Source organism: Garra rufa, chromosome 18, assembly GCF_049309525.1.
Source record: "Garra rufa chromosome 18, GarRuf1.0, whole genome shotgun sequence".
Lineage (NCBI taxonomy): Eukaryota > Metazoa > Chordata > Actinopteri > Cypriniformes > Cyprinidae > Garra > Garra rufa.
This window is the reverse complement of record NC_133378.1, coordinates 24,567,468-24,587,261: the sequence shown is the minus strand read 5'-3', so window position 1 is coordinate 24,587,261 and position 19,794 is coordinate 24,567,468. Positions and strand designations below refer to the sequence as shown.

Below are 19,794 nucleotides of genomic sequence, written 5' to 3'. Positions count from 1 at the left end.
CAAAGAATTAATTAATTGGCTTTATCAGACTGTGTTGTCTTGACTGTCAGAACATTACATAATTAAATAGCCTTATCAGTACATTTTATTCTCAAAATATGACACCACATATTATTATTTGCCTTAACAAAGGCAGTCATTGAAATGAAATCAATTGAATTTTTTTAATGAAATGATTTTTACACTTTTAATTAAAACATTTTCAAGTATAATGACATACTCTAGCTAACTATTTTCATATAATAAAAGCAAGTAAGTATGGGAGACAATAAACTTGACAATTACTTTTACTGATAAAGAAAAATCAATATACAATAGCTTTTTTTTCGCAAAAAGGTTGTTCCTCATTGAGTACACAAAAATCATTGTCTTAAAAAACAAACAAAAATCTATACAAAACCACAGGAGTTCAGAGACACACAAGTGGAGGTAGGCCAATCTTCAACAAGACAAGTGATTTTACACTATAACAAAGTATATTTTGTTGGCACATTAGCATAAATGTATATGTTCAAATACTGAACACATGGTAGATATACGTCCTCAGAAACTTGTTGGGTTTCTGATCCGTCACATTATGTTAGTCAGTCAACAATTATGTGCAAACAGTATCCTGCTTGTGAAACAGTCTGCTGTGCCAGTAGTCCGGGTTGTCAAAAGAAGTGTTTTGCGCCTCCACTCCGGCACACACTTTTATGTAGGACCTGAGATCAGTCTTTTGTGGCTCTTCTCCCATAACAGGTCTTCCCTTTACCGGAAAGTTCTGATATTCAGCCTGATCCTCAGAGCCAGTTCTCCCAGAAGCCTCCATGTCCACATATTCACTACGCCGTGTAGCGAGATCCGAATCCTCATTCTCCTTATGTCTTGAATTCACATTTTGGTAAATTGCTTCTCTTCTGTCACTCTCAACCTCGTCTGGACTGCTCACAGGACTGTTTTGCTTGTTTATATCTGTGCGTATGTCCATGTATTCATACTCAACCACTGCTTCTTGTGGCTGATGCTCTGGTGGTGGTTCTTCCTCTACAGGGCTGCTCTCAGACTGATTCTCATCAGTACATGTTACATTTTCAACCAGACTGTATTCACAAGCAGCAGCAGCAGACTCAGCACTGTCTCCTTCAGGCAGACTAGCGCTCTTATCTGGCAGTTCGGTTTGTGTTGAGTCACTGTCTCTCTTTTGTGGTAAAATGCTGCATGTGTAAGGAGAAGCAGGGGAGGATGCTGATGAGCCATCAGTGCTGTCTGTGGGTGAAGTAGAAAGCCGAGGGGGCTGTTTGTTCATTAGCTCGTACTCTTGTACATCTGTTTTTAGTGGCAAGAGTGCATTCTTGGAGTTTCTTGATGTCCTAATATGAGGAATAGTGCTTCTGGAACCTAAATGAGAAGATATGTCTTATAAAAATGGCACACGGTTGAGTCTCAATAATGACTGAATATAAACTGTGAGTGCAGTATTGGTTTACCTCTTTCTGAGGGCAACACATATCCATAATTGTCCTCGCCTACACCTTCCAGACCTGAGGAAAACGGATCTGAGGCCACAGACACGCCGGTGGATATGGCACTGTCCATACGGCTGCGACCTCTGGATAGGCTATCTGTTTGAGAACTAAGTTCGGCCATTTCAATGTCCACCATTGTACCTCTGCCCTCTGAGCATTCGGACTCTGTCCTCACTGAGCCCATCTTCCTCCTCTGGGCTCTCATCTGTGTGGGAACAATACAAACAGATTAATATCATGAAATATTATTGCAATTTAAAATCTCAATATACTTTAAAATGTAATTTATTTCTGTGATCAAAGCTGAATTATCAGCATCATTACTCCAGTCTTCAGCATCACATGATTCTTAAGAAATTATTCGAAGTCTTTTCTATTTCTCTTACAAATAGAACGTCTTTTCCATTACTTTTTAGCAATTTAACACATACTTGCTGAATAAAAGTATTCTTTCAACGAAAGAAAGAAAACATTTACTGAACTGTAGTGTGTATTGTTACAAAAGATATTTATTTTAAATAAATGCTGCTATTTTAACGTTTAATTCTTAAAAGAATCCTGAAAAAAGTATCACAGGTTCCAAAAATATATTAAGTAGCACAACAGTTTTTAACATTGATAATAAATCAGAATATTTGAACGATTTCTGAAGGATCATGAGACACGGAAGACTGGAGCAATGATGCTGAAAATTTAGCTTTGCATTACAGGAATATATTCAATTTCAATCTCTCTCTCTCTCTCTCTCTCTCTCTCTCTCTCTCTCTCTCTCTCTCTCTCTCAATTCAATTCAATTTCAATTCAATATGTGCTTTATTGGCATGACAATTGTTACAGTGTATTGCCCTAGCGATAGTGTATTGCACTAGCCCTAGTGTTTACATTGAATGTAAAACAGATATGTATGCACAGAAACATGCATTATATACATTTAAAAAGCAGGACAAATAATTAACATTTTAGAATTCTATGAACAATTTAAAATCAATGTGGTGTGTGTGTGTTTGCGTGTGTATGTGGGTGGGCGCATCACTGGTTTTCCTTCCTCTTTTTTTGTGACAGGCATCAATGTATCTTGCTGCTAGTAAGATACAATCTTGTTTTTCACCTAATAAATACTGAAGTTGTGTTTTCTTGTTTAACATTTTAAAGTCAGGGCAAAGTGTTTCAAATTTTGGATAAGATTTTGTTCTAATTTCTTGATAGTTAGGACAGCTGGTGAGGAAGTGTTGCTCTGTCTCCACTTCCCCATGATTACAGTATGGGCAGATGCGGCTCTCTTTGGGCAGCCAGTGCTGTCGATATCTGCCCGTCTCTATAGTCAGTATGATTGCTCAGTCTGTACCTTGTCATTTGTCTTCTTAATTTACAGTTTTTCACTGTACTCAGATAATCTGCAGTTGCGTAATCTCTATGTAGGGCCAAATAACATTCAAGTTTACTTTGTTTTTCTGTCGTTTCATTCCAATAGGATAGATAATTTTCTTTGTGTGCTTTTATAATTTGGTTGGGCTGAATTTTGTGAATAGATATTTAATTTTCCTGATTCTGGATGTTGTTAGTCATGTTAGTTTGTATTTGCAGCTTCAGGAGCATCTGAATCAGGGTACTTTTTTCAGTGAAAAAAAAAGAGAGAGAAAAAATGAGAGAGAGAGAGACTTCTCGCGCGCTCTCTCTCTCTCTCTCTCTCTCTCTCTCTCTCTCTTTCTTTATATCTTTTCAACTGTTATAAAAGTGCTATACAAGGTAATATAAATTTAATTAATAATATTTGTATTTTTTTTTAATTTAATATCAATGTTTCTCAAAACTGAAATCATATTTCTTTATATTTTCCCTCAGTAACTATTGGTATATTACACTTCTGGAGTCACAAAATGAGTTATTATTTAAGTAATGTTATATATCGATAAAAACAAGCACCTTGTCATTATCACAGCAGAATTCCTGGAAATATGAAATATTTTAATATTGTGTGGGACCTTTGAATCAAAAAGGTTGAAACCACTGCTTAATACAAATTCTGTATTTTCTACTTAAATTATTTTGTTCCAGTACGGTAACATAGTATATAAAAAATAAATAATATTTTTTGATATAAATAATATACAATTATTTAATGTTGCTTTCCATTACACAGCATATATGAGTCTTTAAAGTTCACCCAAAGACACCCAAAAAAAACAAAAATGATGTCACTAATTTCTCGTCCTCATGTCATACATCGTGGTGCTTTCATGAATACCGGCAGAGACTGACACAGAAGGGAGGAAATTGTTGAAGTCATTATTTTTGTTTTCTATGTGCATAAAAAGTGTTCTCGTAGCTTTATAAAAGTACGGTTGAACCACTGATGTCAAATGGACTATTTTAAAGATGCCCTTACTACCTTTCTGGGCCTTGAACGTTGTAGCTGCGTTGTTGTCTATGCAGGGTTAAAAAGCTCTCGGATTTCATCAAAAAATATTTACATCTGTGTTTTTCTAAAGGTGAACGAAGGTCTTTTGTAATTGGAATGACATAATGGTGAGTAATTATTGACAGAATTTTCATTTTTGGGTGAACTACTCCTTTAAGCATGAAAATATATAGCTGCCTTTATAAAAGCACCAAAAGTTATATACCCGAAATTATACATATCTGTAGTCAAGTCAACATGATAAGATGATATGAAAGCTGACCTGTCTGTGGTCGCCCCCTGGGGTCATGGGGAGATAGCCTATTGGTGTTGTGTGTTCTGTGGTGCCCTAAAGAAAGAAAAAAAGATTTCAATTAAATGTTATCCTTTTGAACTTTCTAGTAACCAAAGAATCCTGAAAAAAAGCATATAAAAATGCTTTCTAAAGGATCATGTGACACTGAAGAGTGGAGTAATGATGCTGAAAATTCAGCTTCGCATCACAGGAATAAATTAGATTTTGAAATAGAATAGATAGATATTAAAATAGAAAATATATTTTAAATTGTAATATTTTACTGTATTTTCATTGCATCAAATCAATTCAGCCATGGTATCATAAAAGACTTCTTTCAAAAACATACAAAAAATATCGTACTGAACCCAAACAAAGTGTAAATGGTAGTGTAAACATTAAATAAATCTTTGCTAAAGTGTATTGCAGACATCTCACCCTGTAGGAGGCCATACGGAGGCGAGAATGACTTCTAGTCGGTGACAGCTGGAGGGGAGGAGTAGCAAACCCACCCTGCAATACCTCATCATCATCATCATCCTCCTCCTCCAGGTTTGCCTCTAAATGAGAGGCTTTAACATATCGTTGGTGGCTTTCATCTGCACCAGCGCAATTCTGAGGAGCCTACATTATGGCACAGAAATCAACATTAAAACCAATCACAAACCTGCTTCCTGGTGCCTATGTTTGAACATTTTCAAATAAAGTCTTGATTTCTTACTTTCACCACAAGGTATCGTGGTGGATCCCTTGCCATTCTCGTAAATTCACTGGCGAGCTCTTTAAATGTAGGCCTTACATTCTCATCAATCATCCAGCCTGAGGATATACAGGTTAAAATGTGTTTATACACATGTTGAGTGTTGTAAAATCATTAAATGTTTTCCAAATGTGTCTAGCATCTGCCTTACACTTGACCATGACCATGTAGACATCTATGGTGCAGATCTTTGGTTGAGCCAGCCGCTCTCCTTTTTCCAGTAGACCTGGCACGTCATGAGGATGCATGGATTCATATGGCTCGGCTCCATGTGACATCATCTCCCATACAGTCACCCCTGGAATGAGTAAGAAGAACTTCAAACAACTAAACAAAAACAGGCACTTGATATTCAACGGCATTGAGACTCACCATAGCTCCACACATCACTCTGATGAGTGTATCTTCTGAAGAGGATACTCTCTAATGCCATCCATTTTATTGGCATCTGAAAAAGAGCCCATCTTAAAACATCAGCAACTTTAAACATGCTTTTTTATTACACTTATCTCATAAAAATAACAAATTGTCACTCTCTTCACAGCTGAAGTCAAAAGTTTACCTACAACTTGCAGAATCTGCAAAATGTTAATTATTTGACCAAAATAAGAGGGATCATACAAAATGCTTGTTATTTTTTTAATTAATACTGCCCTGAATAAGATATTTCACATAAAATGTGTTTACATACAGCACTGCTTCAGGGGGAAACATAATGCATTAAGAGCCAGGGGTGTAAACTTTTGAACAGAATCAAGATATGTACATTTTTCTTATTTTAAGTGTGTTCATTTATCATATTTTTTAATAAGTACTGCCCTTCTGATCTACAGAAAATAGTTAGATGTTTCCCAGAAGACAAAATAAGTGAAATTTACCCTGATCTTCAAATTCAAAGAGTTTTCACTCCCTGGCTCTTAATACATTATGCTTCCTTCTGGAGCATCAGTGAGCATTTGAACCTTCTGTAATAGTTGCATATGAGTACCTCAGTTGTCCTCAGTGTGAAAAGATGGATCTCAAAATCATACAGTCATTGTTGGAATGGGTTCAAATACACAAAAATGCTAGAAAACTAAATAATTTTTGGGGACCTGAAGGATTTGTCAGGTACCCTGGAAATCCAGAGGTCTCGCGAGAGCACAATTTGAATTGTCTCTGCAAGACACTCTGGCATCGAGCAATGATGCAGGTACTGCAATACGTAAGCAATTGTGGGAACCAATCAAATCGGTGTATCTGATGTAGGCGGGCCAGAGGCGAGCTAAGCTGATGATGACAGCACTGCGACGTCCGAATCATATAGTAAACTTTGAAAGATCGCTGTTGCTACAGATGAACAACAAGTTGTTTGAAACGGCTTTGGCCGCTACAATGAACGAGTTAGACTTGGCTTTCCATATAAAAGAGGAACAGAAAACCGAAAACTCGAATCGTTCCTTTGCAAGAAGGACGTTTTTGCTGTTTTGCCGACTGGATACAGCAAGAGTTTAATCTATCAGTTCACGAGTTCACGCTTACATATAATTAGCCGGAGAATAGTAGTGCATGTTTGGCGTGCTGTCCGGTGAAGGGCTCCGAGCTCGGGAGTGGCCCGAACCCAGAGTACGTTACCCCCCAATAGGAGTGATGAGATGGGGTGGTGGAGGTTTACTTGGAAACCATCGAGTGAATTGAGGTGAGTCAGCTGTATTTAAACCTATGGCGCTGATTGACTTGTGATGTTTACGCTAAGCATCTGACGCGCTTCTCCTGAACTTTGTTAATGAAACATCATTTAGCTCTGCTGGTAGCTAAGCGTGTATTGTTGTGATTGGTCGTGGCGTTATCCAATTGCGTGCAGTTAGAGTTTCAAATGCATGCTTGGTGCCGCCCCTCGAGTTTTCATTGCTGGATCCCAGACCCTTAATCTTAATAGATTAGGGTCTGGATTTTTCCAGGCTATTTATCAGGACAAACGAGGGACAAACTATCACTAAACAAACAAAAAAACAAACAAACACAGCTGTGGATCATTTAGGTAACAACACAGTGTTAGGAATCAAGGGGATGTAAACTTTTGAACAGGGTCATTTTTATAAATTTAACTATTATTTTCTGGTCAGTACTACATAAACAATAACATGCATTTTGTATGATCCCTCTTATTTTGGTAAAATAACATTTAGCAGATTCTGAAATGAGGATGTAAACTTTTGTCCTCAACTGTAATAACAGGATTGCATTTCAGGAGAAGTTTAATCTGTAAATTACCTTGTGTTCACTGTACACATATTTCTTATCATCTGGATACAGTAGGTCAACGACCCCAAAGTCTGAGATCTGCACTATGTAGTCGCTCTTGAGCAGCACGTTGCGTGCAGCGAGGTTCCTATGGGCAATGCAGTGCTCCTCAAGATAATACATTCCCTAAAAATACACACAGACATTATGTATAAACATTATGCATCAATAAGCTTTGTGTTACACACTATTTCTCATCTTCAGTCATCTCACCTTTGCAATCTGCACACACCAGTTGAGCAGACGCTGGGGATCCAGGTTGTCTTTGTGCTGGCGAAGATGTTGTAGTAAGGATCCGTGAGGACTGAGCTGGGTGACCAGCTGGAGACTTTTCCCCGGACAGATGCCAAGGAGACGCACTATATACGGGTGATCCAGGCTTCCCATTGCAAGCATGTGCTGCAGAAAGGGGAATGATATGTATGAAAGCCTGAAGCAACGCATCAATGAGTGTACATTATAGCAAGCTAATGTCTCACATCAGTCATCTCTGTAAAGGTCTGCCGGCCACTGCGGTCTTGGATGGTCTTTATTGCCACAGGGATTTTTAGAGAGTCTCCTTCAGGAATCCAAAAACCCTGAGGATGAAGTCACTTAAGCTTAATCACAGTTCAGAGAGCAGGTAAGACAGTTCAAGACTGAATTGAGCAAAGGCAAACTTAAAAAGCAGGTCATATGAGTTTCCGAAAAATATATTTTTTGCAGTTTGTATTTTGGAATCTTCTGCCTGTTATCGATCTGCGTCACTGGGTAACACATTAACATAATCCTCACCTGCTTGCAAAATATGAACACTCTGACCTGCCCACAAACACTTCCACTAGTTGTTTACATCAAGTTCGAGAAGATGCTGTGTTCTGCACTGTGAAAGCAAGTTTGTTTTGTTTTCATTGCCGAGTCAGTGGTTAAAATGCATTTTTCCACAATACCACAGCAATACAATTCAAACCTTTTGTTGTGTGCTCGTCATTTTACAGAGGACTGCTTCTCTATTCGTGGCTTTTATCTTCTTTGGCTTCTAAACTTCTATATTTGGACTAACAAGTGTCTCCGAACTAGGGCTGCAACAACTAATCGATAAAATCGAATATTATTGATAATGAAATTCGTCGACAACGATTCTCATTATCGATTAATCGGTCCGCCCACAGTGCACGTTCAACTTCAGAGGATCACGTAAAATTACAGCACTGAATGACGCATTTCTATAGACACAGTGCATCTAAAAATAGTGGAGGAAACAGACTGAGATTCTGCAGGAGAGTTATGTGATCCAAGTTGCACAAAACATGAGAATTCCTTATTTTAAACTTGAAGCTTATAGCTTAATGGCTTGCCCTGTGAGGCGCTTTGAGATCCGTCTGCATCCTCAGCATGAAAACTTTCAGTTTACGGTCATATCCTTATCTGTAAATGTCACAAATTCACACAAGCATTTCCATTTATGCATAAAAGTCCATTCTGGCAGTCTGTGTTAAGTTTAAATCGTTACTGAATGAGCGTCAGACAGGAACACAGAACACAGACAGGGAGACAATCAATACTCAGCGCAAAAAAACATTCATTGTGCTGAAACATCTGTCGTTGAATGTTAAATTTAGATTTAAATACAACATGTAGTGCACGTATTTATGGAGGGAAGGAACTGTAGGGCTGTGACGGTGGCAGATTTTTACCACCGCCGGTGGTGCGGTGTTTTATATATAAATAAATGAGGCTCAAACATTATTCACAGACGTGCGTGTTTATTTGAGCAATTCCGTCGGTGAACAAGCAGCCTACAAATCGCTAAAATTACAATACATAAAATAAACGAAATAATACATTTAAATAAGAAAGAAGCCTAAATAAGTGTTAAATAGGCTATTAAACAAACATTCGTTGCAAAAATTCCTAATAACCACGACAGCTGATCAGAATTACTGGCCGAGTTCTCTTTCTCTTCCCCATTGCACAGCTGCTGTTTTTAATAGCAAAGTAATTAACAAGTTACTTGATTTAAAATGTAATAAGTAGTGTAACTTTTCGATTACTTTATAAAAGTAATGTAACTTATTACTTTTAATTACTTTTCGATTACTTTTCTAAATTTCGAATATTTTCAACTGTTATTCATTATGAAACATTTAAACCAGGCAGAGCTAATCTTACAGTAGCACTCAAAACATTGATTATTGTCAGACTTTCAAAATCTTTCATCACTTGAATTAAGTAAGGGATAATATACATCTTTACTTTGCGGTAACACGAAATACTGATCTGAGTGAAATATTTGAACGCAAAGCTTCCATGAAGAAATCAGTTGCTAGCAAACGGCAAGTTCATTAGACATTTTAGGTATACAGTGCGTCTTACCAGTTTTATAACACAACATTTCACCACATAAATAATTAAGGAAGTAGTGCTAGTTTGTTAGTTATCTTATAATCCATTACAGTGTATAAAAAAAAATGGCAGCAGCTGCGTTTGTATGAAACAAATTGACAGAATTAAGAAGTTGTCCACATAATATTGAATTAAGCTTTAATAATTTATAAGGTAACCAAACACAAAGCTTCTGCCAAGAAAAAATATCAAGCAAATAGCACTCACTGAAGTTGCCCTGAATGTCATGACTGACCAGTCAGAATCAAGCATTCCACAGTACCGTGTAATAATTTAATTTAAAGCACAGCCAAAATATTTTTACAAAATATGTAAAAATTAGCCTAATCTTCAAATTTTCACCCCCTGGCTCTCAGTTGTTCTCAGTGTGAAAAGATGGATTTCAAAATCATACAGTCATTGTTGGAAAGTGCAGTTTTAGGTTTCCAGGTAAACTACAATATTTCTGTCTTACTGAAATAGTTCTGATAATTTGCTGTGAACCCACTATTATCTAAGAATGTGTTGATTAATGTAAACTGTCGTTGTTCTAATTACTTTATTATTTATGTAACTAGGACATATTTTAGTTCTTTCATCCGTTTTTACAGTTTGGACACGATTCACTTGCTAAGTGTTCAACAAAATGTTTCTATGTCATTATTTAAGAACGGATTGGAGCACTATATTATTGCTTTATGTAAAAGGTTCATCAGGGTTGCCAGTTTTTCACAACAAAATGCGCCCAATTGCTACTCAAAACCAGCCCAAACGCGTTTTGGGGGGTCCCCTGATAAAATATTGCGTAAATACACGCTTTTTTTCAGGGTTCCTCTGGTAATTTTGCGTTTCAGGGGCTAAATATGACGTTACTGGGGTCGCTTCAACCCACGAACATCAAAAACAACCGCAGACTTGGCAACACAGATGGTAGCGCTCAATAACTGTCTTAAGTAGGGTTGTCACGATACCATAAAAATGACTTACGATACTATACCAGCTGAAGTATCATGATACCAAGTAGTATCACGATACCATGCAGTATTCTGTTAATTTAAAATTCAAATCTACAAAATGAATAAAAAAATTCATTAATAAAAAGATGTAAATGAAAACAGGCAAGATTTTTCTCTGAATACTTCACTAATGTGAATAAATGACTGGCTATTGTTATCCATGAAATCATGTCAACAAAAGTCATCTGAGCACTGCACAGAAGCTTCATAGAGTGACATTTAGATGTGGTATTTATGCATTTAGACTGTACTTATAATTGCATAAATAATGTTATAAGATAAATGTTTTAAATACAAAACTCTGAATATAGAAATATGTTGGAAAAGAATGGAACATGACGGGAAACTTAACCGCCAGCAGATGGCAGCAGTGTTCATGATTGAATCACTGAGTTGTTCAAACGATTCTTTCAAAACGGCTGAATCATTCAGGGGTGAATCAAATGACTCGTTTTTATGAATGGCTTAGTGAATCAGTGATTCGCCCAAACTAACGCGAATTCAGATTCGAACACAGAAACAAAACTAAAACATCTTGCTCGTGTCTTATTGCTGAACTGTCACGGGCATTTTTGCTGCCATATCTTAAAATTTCCAAGTTATATATATATAATGATTGATAAGAACCAAGGTCAAAACCACTATGTTAATTAATGGAATTGCATTCGTGATCGCAAAGATGCTTCCAGAAACAAATTATTACACATGTTCTAAAAGTGGGCAAATGAATAAAAATACGAAAATTCTGTCTAGTAAAATATTTTGATGTTTAATAATTGATTCTTGGGCTGATATTTTTTAAATAACATTAGACAGTCGTCTGAATCAGACCCTCTTTTCTGAAACTGCAGCGTGAACAAGGACGTGCGAGTGCAGCTTCTCATTTCAAACTGAACTGAAGCATGGTGAAACACTGAATAGCATATAAAGCCATACACCTCTTGTACTACACAAAGCACAGCAGAAAGACATTTTGGCAGTCAACTTGTAATGTTTCTGCTGGCGTGCATGAACGTTTTAAACAGTGTTTCTGCCGTGCATACAACATATCTTATGGTGCTACCGTTTGGACGATACTACCGTTTCAAAAATGCAATGGCACCGCGGGTATTTGTACGCTTTAGTATCGCGATACTACCGTAGTACCGGTATACCGTGCAACCCTAGTCTTAAGTACTCCTCTCTGTGCCAATCACAACAGACTTGGCCTGCTGACCAATCAGAGCAGAGTAGGCTTATGGAAGGAAGGGGTTTACAGACATTACACTCAAAGCTGCTCCAACTAACCGTTTCGAAATCATTGATGAATGACTCTATGTATAAAATTATAATGTTTTCTGACCTTAGATGCATTTAAACTTTTTGTAGAGGACTCCAATAACACTATTAGGACATTTTACAAAAAAAAAAAACATATGACCTGCTCTTTAATGTGTGAGTGATTCCAACCTTATTCACAGTGCCAAAGACTCCGTAGCCCAGAAGTTTGCCCTTTCGCAGCTCTTGTGGTTTTAGGATGCGAGCATGCACTTTTGTCCCCTTCTCTCCTGGATCCAGCGGCTCCATGCTCTGTGTGGAGACAGGAGAAAATTTGCATTATACAGTATTAATAACCAAGAAAGTACAGTGGCCATCAACAGTTTTTAGACACTATGACCTTTGTTCATCTTCAGAACACAAATTAAGAGATTTTTGATGAAACAAGAATTCAAGGCCCAAAAAGACAGTACATTTGTTTTCTTTGCGCACAAAAAGTATTCTTCTGATAGCTTTATAAAATTACGGTTGAATCACTGATGTCACATGGAATATTTTAACAATGTCCTTGAATTTCTTTCTTGGCCTTGAACATGGTAGTTGTGTTGCTGTCTATGCAGGGTCAGAAAGCTCTCGGATTTCATCAAAAATATCTTAATTTGTGTTTCAAAGATGAACTAAAGTTTTATGCGTTTAGAACGACATGAGGGTGAGTAATTAATGACAGAATTTTTATTTTTGGGTGAGCTACGCCTTAAACAAATGAAACCTTATTGTAAAATGTTACAAAATCTTACTGATTTATTATATAGATTGTAAAGATAAATCACTGTGTTTAGAAATGCAAGGAACCTTATTTTTACCTTCATGTGGGTGAAAAAAAGAGGATTATATTTAGGCTTACCTCACCACTCTCCAGGTACCTTCTCAGTGCTCTTTTTCGGCGAATAGCCAGCCCTCTGTGATACAGCATACCAAGCACAAACAGTGCCAGGAGCACGATGATACCAGCAAACACAGCAACTGCTATTCCTGCGATCTGAGAGCTGAGAAGAAGGTGCTTGGTTAAGGAAAACACAATTGATGTTTATATTTGACAACGTCTGTGCTTTCTGATTCTAACCAGAAGAGGGCACTACTAACCTGTTCACAAGTCTGTCAACCTCTATGCAGTTTGTGAGTGCAGGGCCTGTGCATCTGTTGAGGGGACAAAAAATCCACAGAATAATGTTTCATTTCATTTACAGTGTTCTCAGAATGAACAATTGGAACTGACATCTAAAACATGTTCGTTTTAGCGTGACTTACCCTCTTGTGCAGTTGAGGTGACAGGACTTACAATGACCTTCTGAATTCGGATACTTAAATATGGTCTGACCCTTTTCCCCGTTTACTCCATTAGGACAAGTAGAAACACAGTGAGGGCCATCCATCAGGTTCGAACATGCTACACACTGATCAGCACCCTGATCAGCACAAAAAAAAGATGATAAACTTATATGTTATTTATTAGTAAAAACAAATATTCCTGTCACTAAGCACCTGCGCTAAGACAAACATTTCGCTAGAATTTCTTTTATTAAGTCACTGTTAAAAGTCATGTATTGCACAATGAACAGCTCTGAATCAAAGAGCCTGCAAAGCCTGTCTGGCAGGTTACTGTAATCAAGCGAACAAGCAGACATTACACAGAGAGAGATTTTTTTTTACCGTAAAATAGCTTCGTTCACATCATTATCAAAACACCCTCTAGCACTATCATACACAGTACGAAGGATGTGAGAGGTTGATTAAAAATGTGTCAAATAGGCACTGGTAAAAACAAAGACTTGGACATCTTAATGTTTAAGAAAAACAAACCACATGGAACAGGGACAGAATCTAAACTGGGAAAAATCTGAACTATTTTTCTGTAAGCGGGGTAAAAACTACAAGAGGATACGCAGACTGTGTTAATTTATAGACTACAAAAGCTAAAAGCATATGACTTGTGCACAGGAACAGAAACTTGTATCTGACCTTTCAGGTTTTTAAAAACGTTGCTACATGCCTAAAAATGGTTTTACAGACTGATAGATGAAATCTATAATGATGAGCAAGGGAGACAGCCAAAATGTGACAAAATGACTTGAGAGTCAGAATCACTTCAACAAATGAGTCATAATTTCGAACAAATGAGTCATAATTTCAAAATAGTTTCTGAAATGAATATTTAGTACCACATTTGGACCAGTGTTATTTTATTTTATTTTGAATTAGCTTTTATTGTAATATTTTTCAGTTTTCATTTTAATTTTAGTTTGTATTATTTTGTTATGTGGTTTTGTCATTTTTTAATTATTTTTAAATATACATTGGTTAAGTTTATTATTTAATATTTCAATTAATTACCTGAACAAAAATGAGGAATTTTGGCAACTAACTAATAGATTTTTTTCCTGTGTAATATTTTATTTTAGTTTTATTTAAAGGGATAGCTCACTCAAATATTCTGGCATTAATAGGGACCTACGAAATCTGTTTTATTTTTAATAATTCCATAATTTATTTTTTCATGAAAAAAATTCTAGACTCTGCTTTAATGGTTAAATAAAAAAATAAAAAAAATAAAAAACATGTCTACTTAATTGAAATCATGAAACTTACACAATTTAACAGCAATTTATTAAAAGTAAAAAAAAACAAAAAAAACATTATTATGGCCCTATTAAATAAATTATATTAAACTTTTTTTCTCAAATTCAGTTTTATTTTTTACCAAATTCTGTTTTTAATTCATTTTCTGGATTCCATTTTATTACATTTATAACAATATTAAGCATGAATTTATCATTATTTTATTTATGCTATTTCTTTATTTTTTATAGAATTATATAGATGTATTATAGATGTATTTACTTTTTTCTGGTAAATAAATTATGGTAAATATTTTTTTTTCTGGTAAATATTCATTAAAATAATATTTTAATAATAATTTGATTATTAATGATTAGTACTATCCTTCCATTAAGTAATACTTTTCTGTCACAGTTTCTTCAAGTTAAACCAAACTTTTATTTTGACGGGTTGCTGTGAAGACCTTTAAGTTTCTGTTTGTATATGATATGATAATAGTTTTTCTCAAAAGAAACTACAAAATGCAGTTCTAGAGATTGTTTATGTCTTCATATACTCACATATTGAGTATATGAAGGCTCATCCAAAATTTGCCAAATTCCATGAAATTGCACGTTATACAGTAAATTCTGTATGACTGGATTCAGTGATGAGTGAAATCAAGTCATAAAAACAGAATTTACTGTATTACACGGAATGTCACACAATTTGGCAAATTTTGGATGAATAAATCTAAAGTAGGTCAAACTCTCATACTCTTGCAAAAGCGTGTTGAAAACTGGCACGGAAGAAAGTAAATTGTTGAATAAAGGCATTATTTTTGTTTTCTATGCACACAAAAAGTATTCTCGTAGCTTCATAAAATAAGGGTTTAACCACTGATGTCACACGGACTATTTTAACAATGTCCTCACTACCTTTCTGGGTCTTAAACGTGTCAGTTACGATTTTCTCTCGGATTTCATCAAAATTATCTGAATTAAGATGAATTAAGGTCTTGGAACGACATGAAGCTGAGTAAACAATGACGGAATTTTCCTTTTTGGGTGAACCATCCCATTAAATGAATGAAAGTAACACTGAAATTGGCCCCGTGGATAGCTAAAGCAAAATTAAAGAAAGAAAAGTCTAAGTAAAAGTGTTGCATACTTTTCCTCTGCATGTTTGTTTCCCATTTTGGGGTAAACACTCTGGGTGACAAGCAAGGCACTCTCCATTCGATGCTGCAAACTCCCGTTGCTCTCTGTGGATACACACAGTCCTTTAGACACTGACCCAACTTTCAATAAACAAGAAATCTACCAAGCACACTCACCCAAAGTAGAGGTTGCAGTGGGATACACAGGTGCCGTGCCGACTATGGTTTCTGCACGACAAACACTGCTCAGGCCCTGGGCCCCAACATCCTGCGTCTGAGCACAGTGGGTCGCACACATGGCCCTCTTCCTCTGTTTACATGAACACAGACATGCAGAGCAAAAGATTGTTTGTGCAAAAGCTAACGATGGACAGCAAAATAATAACATACATATGTGAAACAAGCAGTTAGAGGGGAACTTAATTTACCACACTTGATCTGGGGTTTGTTGTCCTTGATGTCATTATCACGGTTACCGGTGACAATCTGTCTCCAGTCGACGGTGTGATGGTAGCACAGGTTTTTATTTTGAGTGATGTACACACTGCCATCGCTGATCTCACGCAAGGAACGCAGTCCCAGAGACGTAAGGGAGGGAATCTTCATTACCAACAAAGAGAAGGGCCTAATGAGGAAGAAATGAATGAGAAACTGGAGCATAAAAGGAAGAACGAACGAAGGAGGAGACAGATCCACAGTAATTTCCCTTGAGAAATTATAGGCAACTGTGTCAGATCACAAATAAAAGCATATGAACGATCCATGACCCTCATTTAATGTCAGTTTGAGTATGTGCTCATACATGCCCCTATTATCCTCACGGAAACATTTCACAACCCGACAGGAATACTGTCGTCATTACTTGGAACCCACAGCAGTATCAAGACAATGTTTGTGCATGTGACTGAGAAAAAGAGCAGTACAGAAATACCAGTTTTCAGAGGGTTAGTTTGGCAGGTTGCAGGGAGTACATACCTCTTGGGACTGCGGGACAGATATAAGCGCATGTGGAGAATGAGGGGAGTAACATACAAAACACAGGGAACACAAAAAAACAATGGTGAGATGCATGCACAATGTTAAACTCTGCAGGATTAAAAAAAGCATTAAAACATTTAGTGGGGATACAAGCATTTAAGATTCAAGATTTAATAAACATGGGATGTGACTGGGATACGACACAAAAAATAATGACAGATGTGCTACATATGTACACACACACACACACACACACACACACACACACACACACACACACACACACACACACACACACACACACACACACACACACACACACACACACACACACAGGGTCCAAAATTACAGTTGATGAATGATGAACTGATGAATGATGTTAAAATTCTGTACTAAATTTCAATTTAATTTAATTTAATTTAATTTAAAGCTTCTGTAAAATTTCGTCTAAACAATTGAAAATAAAATACTAAAACCTAAAATGAATCCTGTTAAATGTAGTCATTTAGCAGATGCTTCTTTCCAAAGAGGACAATAGAAGCAATCAAACCAACAAAAGAGCAATATTATTTAATTACTGTGACAAGTCCTGGTTAGTCTATTATTGTACACATATCAAGGCTTATTTAATAAATAAAAAGAAAGCAAGTAGATAGAATATAAAAAGAATAGACAATCCTAGTGCTAGTGGGTCATTTTTTTTAAGTCTTCAGGCAAATTTAGGCATCAACATTATTACATTTGAGACTGATTTACTGTTTGAGACTGATTTACTTAAGTTACATTAAAGACGCTTTTGTTTCTAGATGTATAAGGTTTCTATTTCAAATAAATGCTATTATTTTAAACTTTCCATCAAAAATGAAGACATTTGTTGGTACAAAATATTCCCAAGAAATGGCCAACATAGGAAAATTAGGTTTTGCTTGATTCAGTATGATGGTCCGAATCTAACTAGACAAATCTTTTTTGCCACACTGATCATAAATTATAAGCAGAAATGACAATTATTTTAATATCTTTTGACCAGTAGGTGGCGCTGTGACGAAACTATTCTTGTGCCCTCAGCCTCATGCCTGTTATAACACATACTAAGTTGGTACAGAATCCGCTAAAGTGTTGTGGCGATATAGCCTCATGCCCGTTTTTGCATAATCTTCTCAAATTTGTTAACACGCTTTATGAAAACAGTTTGGTATATCAAAATGCTTTTAATAACTTTTTGCCTGACAATTTTGGTGAAAACTGGACAAACTGTCTAGGATTTTGCTTTTAGACGGTTCAAAAGTTATTAGCAGAAACATGATTGCAAATTTGGCCTAAAGAGTTTGAGTTAGACATTCCAAATTTGCTGTGGATAATGATGAGACTGTCCTCTATCCGTGTGTCAAATTTCATAAATTTCCCACAAGCGATTTTATAGGATTCTTAAGATTCATTACAATACGTTAAAGCATTTGAAAAATACAGTACTCAGGGTGACACAAATTCGTTAACAAAATGCTTTGAAGATCTTTGGTAAAAGTTGGACAAACTGTCTAAGACAAGTTCTAAGCCAATAAAAAATTCTAAATTACGAAAATCTTGACTGTAAAAATTTAATTTTTGCATTATGCATTCAACTTGGTATAAAATTTTCCTTTTAGACCTTACGGTTCAAAAGTTGTTAGCAGAAACATGAGTCAAAATTTGGCCTGTTGGTGGCGCTAGGAAGTTTGAGTTCAGATTTGCTGTGAATAATGATGAGACTGTCCTCTTTCCATGTGCCAAATTTCATAACTTTCCCACAAGCAATTCCATAAGATTCATAATAATACGCTAAATCATACGTTAAAAACACAGCATTTTACTACAAAATTCTAAAATGGCTGAAATAGGTATGCCTCTCCAAATCTTACAAGATCACTCTTTTTGATTCAAACTGGTCAGAAATTGTAAACAAAAATGTCAAGTTTTTATATCTTTTGACCAGTAGGTGCCTAAACTAATAATGTGTCCACAGGACATGCTTGGTATAACAAGTATCAAGTTTGGTCTGAATCTGCTAAAGCGTTGTGTAGCCTCATGTCCATTTTGTCAAATTCATTAACACACTTTGTGAAAAAGGTCTGGTATATCGAAAAAGCTTTTGATAACTTTCGGACAGAAGGCTCTGAAAATGATCTGAGCCAATTTTGGTGAAAATTGCTAATTAAAAATTGCAAAAATCTTGACTGGAAATTAAATTTTTAGTATGCATTCGACTCGGTATGAGTCAAGGAATCAGAAAATAATTCAGCTTTTAAACCTTATGGTTCAAAAGTTAATAGCAGAAACATGAGTGCAAATTTGGCCTGTTGGTGGCGCTAGAGAGTTTGAGACTCCAAATTTGCTGTGGATAATGATGAGACTGTCCTCTATGTGTGCCAAATTTCATAACTTTACCTAAAATACGCTAAAGCATTTGTAAAAATACAGCAAAATTCGAAATGGTCCACACTCAAAATGGCTGACACAGGTATGCCGCTACAAATCTAATGAGATCACTCTTTTAAATTTTGGTCAAACTGGTCAGAAATTATAAACAAAAATGTCATATTTTTCTTGACCAGTAGGTGCTGAAACTCATAGATATATATACGTAGATGCCTCATTAGCGACTGTTTCTATGGGCCTTTATACATAAGCCGTCCGCCATTTTGCTGCGGTCCACTCGACGTCATTCACCCATAGATCTAAGTAAATCACCATAGTAATCACTGAATATTCGAAATGCCACAGTCCTGCACAGCCGTTGGTCTGCGAACCTACTGTATGGTGAATGACGTCAAGTGGACCGTTCCAAAATGGCGGACGCATCTACGTGCTTGGAGCGGTCCAATGGGGTATCTACGTATATATATCTATGCTGAAACTACTCACGTTTCCTCAGGACATGTGTGTCGAGTTTTGCACAAATTTTGTTATATTCATTAACATGCTTTCCAAAAACGGTTTGATATATCAAAATGCTTTTGATAACTTTGGATCAGCTTCAACAAATAATCTAGGATGAGTTCAAAAAGTAGATTTTTTTGCAAAATTCTAAATTAAAATTTTGGTATGCATTCGACTCGGCCAAATTTCATAACTTTCCCGCAAGCGGTTCTATGGGCTGCCATAAACAAAGTAAACAAGGAACATTTTTTTTTGGGAATAACAA

The 19,794-nt window shown here is 36.2% G+C and overlaps 1 protein-coding gene across 1 annotated transcript in view; it reads right to left on the bottom strand.

The window, feature by feature from the left end:
- Positions 1-271: 271 nt before the first annotated feature.
- Positions 272-19,794, bottom strand: part of erbb3b (erb-b2 receptor tyrosine kinase 3b) — a 38,111-nt gene continuing 18,588 nt past the window's right edge. The window contains exons 12-28 of the mRNA XM_073822595.1: positions 16,064-16,260; positions 15,813-15,945; positions 15,647-15,740; positions 13,190-13,347; positions 13,025-13,078; positions 12,786-12,927; positions 12,074-12,193; positions 7,724-7,822; positions 7,458-7,643; positions 7,215-7,370; positions 5,334-5,409; positions 5,113-5,259; positions 4,923-5,020; positions 4,640-4,825; positions 4,190-4,255; positions 1,470-1,713; positions 272-1,380 (exon numbers count right to left, since the gene is read on the bottom strand). Coding sequence (XP_073678696.1) covers positions 596-1,380; positions 1,470-1,713; positions 4,190-4,255; positions 4,640-4,825; positions 4,923-5,020; positions 5,113-5,259; positions 5,334-5,409; positions 7,215-7,370; positions 7,458-7,643; positions 7,724-7,822; positions 12,074-12,193; positions 12,786-12,927; positions 13,025-13,078; positions 13,190-13,347; positions 15,647-15,740; positions 15,813-15,945; positions 16,064-16,260 — 2,941 coding nt within the window. The 3' untranslated portion in view covers positions 272-595. The remainder of the gene's footprint in view (positions 1,381-1,469; positions 1,714-4,189; positions 4,256-4,639; positions 4,826-4,922; positions 5,021-5,112; positions 5,260-5,333; positions 5,410-7,214; positions 7,371-7,457; positions 7,644-7,723; positions 7,823-12,073; positions 12,194-12,785; positions 12,928-13,024; positions 13,079-13,189; positions 13,348-15,646; positions 15,741-15,812; positions 15,946-16,063; positions 16,261-19,794) is intronic.